Source organism: Rhinopithecus bieti, unplaced genomic scaffold (assembly GCF_001698545.2).
Source record: "Rhinopithecus bieti isolate Rb0 unplaced genomic scaffold, ASM169854v2 scaffold_6935, whole genome shotgun sequence".
Taxonomy (NCBI): domain Eukaryota; kingdom Metazoa; phylum Chordata; class Mammalia; order Primates; family Cercopithecidae; genus Rhinopithecus; species Rhinopithecus bieti.
In genome coordinates, this window is record NW_016805255.1 from 1,355,546 (window position 1) to 1,363,769 (window position 8,224).

Sequence of the window (8,224 nt, forward strand, 5' to 3'; positions counted from 1 at the left end):
GCTCACTGCAAGCTCTGCCTCCCGGGTTTACGCCATTCTCCTGCCTCAGCCTCCCGAGTAGCTGGGACTACAGGCGCCTGCCGCCTCGCCCGGCTAGTTTTTTGTATTTTTTAGTAGAGATGGGGTTTCACCGTATTAGCCAGGATGGTCTCGATCTCCTGACCTCGTGATCCGCCCGCCTCAGCCTCCCAAAGTACTGGGATTACAGGCTTGAGCCACCGTGCCCGGCCTAGGTAGAGAATTTCAGAGAGTCTACATGCTTTGAAATTCTTGACAAAGTTAAAGGCTTGCATTTTACATGGGTAACAATCTGTGTGAGAGAAGGCAAGAAAATCCTTCTCTATTCACACCAAATGACAAGAAAAGATGTCACTTAAGAAAGGAAACAGAGCATGGCCAAATGTAATCTAACTTTATACCCTCCCTGGATCTGATTAGCTGGCAAACATGCTCAAGTTCTTTGTTTACAACCACTTGCAGGTCGTAAGTATCAGCACCCTCCATTGCTTTTGTTAACAAAAAGGAAGGGATTTGCAGTGTAGTTCCTAAGCAAACAAAAGCATGCTCAAGGCCAGGCACGGTGGCTCACTCCTATAATCCTAGCACTTTGGGAAGCCGAGGCAGGCAGATCACCTGAGGTCAGGAGTTCAAGACCAGCCTGGCCAACATGGTGAAATCCCGTCTCTACTAAAAAAAAAATACAAAAATTGGCAGGCGCCTATAATCCCAGCTACTCAGGAGGCTGAGGCAGGAGAATCTCTTGAACCCAGGAGGCAGAGGTTGCAGTGATCCGAGATTGCGCCACTGTGCTCCAGCCTGGGCAACAGAGTGCGACTCTGTCTCAAAAAAAAAAAAAAAGCATCCTCAAGTCCAAGTGCTTTCCCCCTTTAATGGGATGATCTTATTTCTGGTTTTGTACTTTTCTCCAAGAAAAGGGTCTCAGTTTCCATTCCAAAGATCTCCGTAGATCTTCCAAATCAAGGAAAGTTAGAAAGAACCCCAGCGATTTGTAATATCTTTTTAGGCCCTATTTCTACAATCTATCCCTCCAAAATTCAAACACAGATACGGGCATTTTCTCTTAGTCACATAAGGCACAAGTGTATACAGCTTAGAGCTCCACGAGAGGTTTGTGTACACTTGCCAACTGAGCTGAACTCAAGAGTGGCCAACATGAACTTTTACCCATATATACCTGCCGAGACTTCATTCTCACCCTTTCAGAAATGCATGAAGTTCAGCAGCTGTGGCTAGCACGGTGACAGAAGAACATAGAAATGAGCTGTGGGTTTTCATGAATGCTACCTAACATTAACTCACTGGAGTAAGAACTATTATCTACATCCTTTTTTCCAAACCATATCACTGCAACTTATCTATAACTATTAAGTCATTCATATATTTAACCTCCATATAGCTAATTTTTAGCATAAGCTTTTAAAAATCTTTAACCACTTACCATTGATCTTCTACACTCAAAAAATGCATATTTTAAAGCGCTGCAGTGTCCTTCCTTCAAACACTGCCGAGGGGATTTTCCTTCCTATGACAGACACATAAAACAATATAAACACCTTGGAAATTTTTTCACAAAGTACAAAATAATTGTCCTGAAAATAGTCCTTTTTTAAAGTGTTAAAAGAGGAAAACAGTTATGTAAGAAATAGTTCTTGACCATCCTGGCTAACACGGTGAAACCCTGTCTCTACTAAAAAATACAAAAAACTAGCCGGGCGAGGTGGCCGGCGCCTGTAGTCCCAGCTACTCGGGAGGCTGAGGCAGGAGAATGGCGTAAACCCGGGAGGCGGAGCTTGCAGTGAGCTGAGATCCAGCCACTGCACTCCAGCCTGGGCGACAGAGCGAGACTCCGTCTCAAAAAAAAAAAAAGAAATAGTTAATCCATTTGGGCTGTTGGTGCCTAAAGAATGAAAAAAATTGTAACTTGGGAACTTTAAGGACACTTGAATTCTTGAAAACACTGGTTTCCATGGGACACTTTTCCTTAAATTGTTTATATTAATATCTAGAAAGGGATACCTTCATTTCCTTATGGGTGAAATGTGTGAACTGGGTACCCTAAAATCAGAATATTTTTAGTGTCAGTACGCTTTCTACACTGCAGAGGCCATGTCCCATTCATCAGTATTTGTTCCCTGAACTGGAGCCTGGCACTCCATACATGTTTGCTGTATCAACAGCTGCAGAAAGCCAGCTTGGAATTCTCTGCGCTGCTGCTATTGTCCTCCGCTTGGACTTTCTTTCCTCAGTCCTACTCGGTGTACTTTCTTCCCTGGACTAATCAACATGGCCTTCCATGTTGAACGTCTAGATAAAATCCAGTCTCCTCACTCTGACACACAGGCAGGTCTTCACACCTGGCTGCAACCTTCCCCTCAGGCTTCTGTCGCATTCCCAGTTCCTCTGGGCCCTCCCACGTCTCCCTGCCTCTGCACTTGCTGTTCTTTCAGATCTTCCCCACAACCGCAACAGTTCCCACTCCTTTACTTGATAAACTGCTACTCAACTTTTAAGACTCAGCTCAAATGTCACCTCAGAAGATTCCAAATTCTGAAGCAAAATCAGATGCTCTCCATTGGGCTAAGGCATTTTTTTCCTCAAGATCTAGTCATTAAACACATGTTTAATAAATGCTTACAGTCTTATGGCAGGAATTTAGACTGTTAGACATCTATTTCTCCCATGACACCAAGCTTACATGGGTAGTGACTGCAACTGATTCATCTTCGTTATCACCAGCGTCAGGCACCATGCCTGCCACTTAAGAGGCAATTTACCAGGAGCTGGCTGAACGGCAGCACCAGTGAATAAGAGGCAGAGGGGACACAGCCCCGGACAGGGGAGCCTGAAAACAGCGGTGCCTCAGTTTCCTCATTTATATAAGGAAGTTGGGCGAGATAATCTCTTAAATTTATAATAACTCAAGTTTTACTAGACCTTGGGAGGTGAGAATGGCCGACTGCTAAAATCAGTGAACCAAACATAAGCTGTGACTCGACAGAAACACTAATACGGACGGCCCTGTAGTGGATGTCCATTTGGGGGTAATCTTTTCTCTGAAATAACAGCAACTTTCTGGAACTACATCCCCCAATGCAAAGATGATTGCACACAATTGAATGCCCTCTCGTCGGGCCTCTGTAATTGGAAAAGGCACCTGTGGTTTATTTGAGCTCTAAAACCAGAACCCAGGTCCACTCTGAACCTCACTACATGCCTCAGTGCATTCCGAGAGGGTGCTGAGGAGACCTGTGTCTGTAGTAGGGGAGTGAAGTAAGAGCGTGGGGGAAGCAAGATACGAAATCGTGAAAAATCGTGAGTTGCTTTATTTTTACAACTTAACATCCAACAATGCAGAGAACTGTAACTCAGAAACAAATTCACATCAACACAAGGCAAACTGAGCACATGCAGTCACAACTGAACGGGCAGGGGACACGACTGGCCAGGGCAGCGCACCAGGTTTACCCAACTCTCTGAAATCATTAATTCTACAGATTATCATTTCTAGGCAGGCAAGAAACCTGGCTTATTCTCCTTTATGTCTCCAGAACCCGGCAGAGTGCTAGCATGCAAGGCACGCTTCGTGAACTGAAATGGGTTAATCTTTGCAAAAACCCGACAGGGTGGGTTTATCGTTATCTCCGCTTTAATCCCACAGGGAACTAGCTCAGCGGATCTGCGCACGTTCAGTGAACCCGAGCTGTGACCTACGCCCGGGATGGTTAACTCCAACCGCCGCCGCGGGCGACCCGCTGCCCTCCGCCGAGCCGGGCCTCCCCCGGGCAGGCGTCGTCACCACCGGGAGCGCCCGGCCGCGCTACCTGGACCACACAGTCCGACTGCAGCAGACACTCGCCCAGATCCTCCTTCAGGCCCGCGCACGCGCCGCCCTCCGGCTTGTCCTCGTAATACTTGGGCATGACGGCGCTTCCCGTCCGCTGCGGACTCTACTTTCTTCCACTGCAACGGTTACGACCGGATCGGGAGCGAGGGAGAACCCAGTCTCAGCGGGCCGGAAGGCAGCGGCAATAACTTCCGGCGGGCCGCGGCGTTCGGGCTGAGGACTACGGGGGCCGAGAGGTGGTGCGTGCGCGGCGGAAGTAGGTGCGCGTGACGGGGCGCGCCGCAGGAGCCGGCTACGTTGCGGGAAGGGAAGCCCGCCCTGGGGCGGCTGGGCTCGGCTGCTGTGAGGAGGTGGTGGGCTGGTTTGGACGCGCGTCGAGGCTGTAGCAGGACTCCAGGTGAGGCCCGAGGACCGCTCTGTCCTCCCGCAGCCCAGCTTCGCGCCGGGGGCCGTTTAATCCCGACAGCTTGCGACCTGATATCGCTGCGGCCTGACAGTGACCATGTCGGCGTCCGGCCCCTCGGCCGGCGATAGAGTTGCGGATAAAATGAAAGGACGCCCAGTTACCTTTGCATCGTAGATAAAGAGCATTTAGTATTAGCATGTCCGAAATGTTGCGTGGGATGTAGGCGTACTAAAACCTTATTCGTGGCCTGTCTGAAATCCACACGGAGCTCGGCATTCCGTGTTTTTATTTGCTAAACCTGGCGGCCGTATCCGCGGCCTGGGGCAGGGAGGGAGCAGCTGGGCCCACTCAGGCGCTGCCGGCGTCCCGGGGGCCTGCGAAGTGGAGGGGAGACGGGCAGCCGGGCAGTGGCCGGCGCTCCCCGGAGCTCGGACCGGTTGGACTGGACTCCGACGCTACCGCTCCCTCTGCTGACCTATTCCGGATGTAAAACACTAGGGATCGGAGTTTTGCTTGGTTTTTAATCTCATTCTAGTGGCCGAGGAGCCTGCTGGGTCTATGTGAATAGGCCATTTATTTTACCTCTTCGGTAACACTGTTTTAACCGGCTGAAACATTGCTTTCTTAGGCATTTTCTTAAAAACTTGGTGGTTAAGAGCACGGAATTTCGAGTCAGATTTGGAATCTTGGCTCTATCACTATCCTCGGAGTCACGGGGCTGTCACATCGTCCCCGTCTCTGTAATGGTAGCTGCACCTGGATATGTGTTATTAGGTGATTCAGAAGGGTGGGCTGTTGCCCTTGCCTGAGGTTGCAGTCTGCGGTTCCCAAGCCCCAAGCCCCGCCTCAGAACCAGCTGCATTTGCTTTTGACTCCTGGCCTTTCTCTAGGGTTGGGAAGAACATGGAAAGTGACCTCCCTGCCAAGTAACTCAGAAGAGGGGTGCCGGTGGCCAAAAGTTTCTTCAGAATACGTGTAAAAGAAATGTTTTTTCTTCCATCTAGGAAGATGTTACCGAGTACTTCAGTGAATTCCTCAGTGCAGGGGAACGGAGTCTTGAATTCCAGGGATGCAGCAAGACACACAGCCGGAGCGAAACGCTACAAATATCTGAGAAGGCTTTTCCGCTTTCGGCAGATGGACTTTGAATTTGCTGCCTGGCAGATGCTCTACCTGTTCACTTCCCCACAGAGAGTTTACAGAAATTTTCATTATCGAAAACAGACGAAGGACCAGTGGGCCAGAGATGACCCTGCTTTCTTGGTCCTGTTAAGTATCTGGCTCTGTGGTAAGTGTGTTTGTCTGAGATAGAATTGAACGCTTAGCGTTTCTGATTAGACTTTTTATTTGTTACAAATGTGTTGTGGGTCAGAATCTGGAAATATTGGAAACTATTTCTCCTTTTTGCTGAAGCCTCACAAATCTCACAGGAAAGGAAGTTGTAGTCTTGGTTCTACAGGTCCCAAGCAGATGCCAGAGTAAACTGTTACCCTAGGACATTGAAAAGCAGGGGACAAAATTCATTCCATATCTTTTCAACTACTGTGAACCGGTACACAGCTGACTGTGAAAAGGAAGATGAAACTGGAAATTGCATTTCAGTCAGGCAAATCCAGAGTGAGAATTGTGAAAGTATTGATGGGAACCTGAGAAACGGAAGCTCTCCAGTTCCATAATGCAAGAGTCTCATTTACCCGTAGGGTGTTGAAGTGGGTAAGATATTGAAGTTTATAGGGTGTTTTGCACCTTAACTGGACTTAAGCTATGTTAGTGTCTTCTCTAGAATGGCGTTCTAAATACTGAGGCCACCGTGGTGAATCAGCCTGGCAGGGGCCCACCTCAGGAAACTTCAGCTCTCTCAGTGGCCACGCTTTGTTCCAAGGTGGTGTTCCCACATCTTGGGAGTTGTGTGTACAGACCTGTCTCCCACTAGCCTGGGCATCTGGAGGGCAAGGGATGTGTTCTGTATTTCCAGAACCTAGCCGAGTCCCTAAATGAATCTTGTGAATCTTTCTTTCAGTGTCCACTGTAGGATTTGGCTTTGTGCTGGACATGGGATTCTTGGAGACAATAAAGCTTCTCCTTTGGGTTGTGTTCATAGATTGTGTAGGCGTTGGTCTTCTGATAGCAACTTTAATGTGGTAAGTACCATCACTTTGGTTTTTCAGATACTGTTGTAGCATCTCCCTTTGTTTGCTTCAGAGCTACAATGGCAGCAGATGGAAATTGAAACCAAGGTAGAGTCACTGAATGATCGATTTTGACTGCCAAGATTATTACAGTTGGCCCTCCTGTGTTGCCACCTAGATCAGAAAATAAAGGCTGGTTCATATTGTCAAATATAGCAGATAATTAAAATAATTATATTCTGAACCCAAAATATCTGAGATAGGTCTCAATTTAGAAAGTTTAGTTTGCCAAGGTTAAGGGCACGCCGGTGACACAGCCTCAGAGGTCCTGAGGACATGTGCCCAAGGTGGTCGGGGCACAGCTTGCTCTTATACATTTTAGGGAGACTTGAGACATCAGTCACTATGTGTAAGAAGTACATTGTTTTAGTCCAGAAAGTGGGGAAAACAGGTTATAGTTAGATCAGAGACAAATGGTTGCATCCTTTTGAGTCTTTGATCAGCCTTTCACTGAATACAGTTTACTTGTGAGAGGCAGGTACCGGAATAGTCATTTATGCCTTAGTCTGGCTCAGTGAGTCTGCATTTTTACATAAACAATGGGGCAGAGGAAGCAATCAGATAAACACTTGTCTCAGGTGAGCAGAAGGAGGACTTTCTGTCCCACACCTGTAAAGATAAGCTATCTTAGGAATAAAATAGGAGGCAAGTTTGCCTGACACGGTTCCCAGCTTGACTTTTCCCTTTGGCTTAGTGATTTTGGGGTCCTGAGATTTATTTTCCACATACTAACAAAATCCCTGGTTTTGCAAAAATGTTACAGATTAAGCCAGTTCTGCTTAAGTTGTCTGGATGGTAGCATGGTTTTCTGCATTTGTCAGGAGAGACCACTTCTTGATATTCATTGCGTTTAAATCCATTTAGATCTAAAGGGTTATTTTGTGGAATCTTACTTTGAATCTTTGCATTAAATGAAGTATACTTGAAAAAGAAGGATTTTTTTTTTAAATTTCTCATGCCTTCCTACTGAGAATAAAACTCTAACCCTCACCCCCTCTCTGTCTCTCTGTCACACACACACACACAGGCTTTATCAAAAGGGTTCTCAGTCTGACTTTGGTTGATTTAACAACAGCAGTGTACTGAGGATAAATCTGGTGTTTAAGTCCTTCTGTGTGGTTGGCATGCTGGATGAAGGGCAGGGAATGTGGCCAGCGATCTCAGTGGAGGACCAGTGGTTGAGTGGGCGTGGTGGTCATTGTAGTGAACATTTTAGTTACAGAGAGACCTGGGTTCAAATGCCAACTTAGTTATCTGTGAAACTCTTAGTCCCAGTCTCTTTATTTTGTAAAATTGAGTTAACTATCTATTTTGTCCAATTTTTGAGAGAATTATGTTATGAAAAGTACCTGACACATAGTTAAGTGTTCAATATTTGGTAGTTACTAATAGTTTAAGCAAAACTCTGCAACTATAACTTCTGATGATACCAGCCTTTTTTTTTTTTTTGAGATGAAGTCCCACTCTGTCACCCAGGCTGGAGTGCAATGGTGCGATCTCAGCTCGCTGCAACCTCCACCTCCCGGGTTCAAGTGAATCTCCTGCTGCAGCGTCCCTGAGTAGCTGGGATTACAGGCACGCTACCACCACACCCGGCTAATTTTTGTACTTTTAGTTGAGACGGGATGTTGCCATGTTGGCCAGGCTGGTCTCGAACTCCTGACCTCAGGTGATCCTCCCACCTCCGCCTCCCAAAATGCTGGCATTACAGGTGTGAGCCACCACCCCTGGCCAATACCACCCTTTTTTTTTTTTTTTTTTTTT

General features: G+C 47.1%; 2 protein-coding genes across 2 annotated transcripts in view; one reads left to right on the forward strand and one right to left on the reverse strand.

Moving 5' to 3' along the window:
- COA5 (cytochrome c oxidase assembly factor 5) overlaps positions 1-4,050 on the reverse strand; it is a 7,954-nt gene extending 3,904 nt beyond the window's left edge. The window contains exons 1-2 of the mRNA XM_017871881.1: positions 3,843-4,050; positions 1,460-1,543 (exon numbers count right to left, since the gene is read on the reverse strand). Of these exons, the coding sequence (XP_017727370.1) occupies positions 1,460-1,543; positions 3,843-3,941 (183 nt within the window). The 5' untranslated portion in view covers positions 3,942-4,050. The remainder of the gene's footprint in view (positions 1-1,459; positions 1,544-3,842) is intronic.
- A 54-nt stretch (positions 4,051-4,104) lies between these two features.
- The window catches only part of UNC50 (unc-50 inner nuclear membrane RNA binding protein), a 12,145-nt gene continuing 8,025 nt past the window's right edge, over positions 4,105-8,224 (forward strand). Inside the window, exons 1-3 of the mRNA XM_017871880.1 lie at positions 4,105-4,262; positions 5,276-5,559; positions 6,292-6,412. Of these exons, the coding sequence (XP_017727369.1) occupies positions 5,280-5,559; positions 6,292-6,412 (401 nt within the window). The 5' untranslated portion in view covers positions 4,105-4,262; positions 5,276-5,279. The remainder of the gene's footprint in view (positions 4,263-5,275; positions 5,560-6,291; positions 6,413-8,224) is intronic.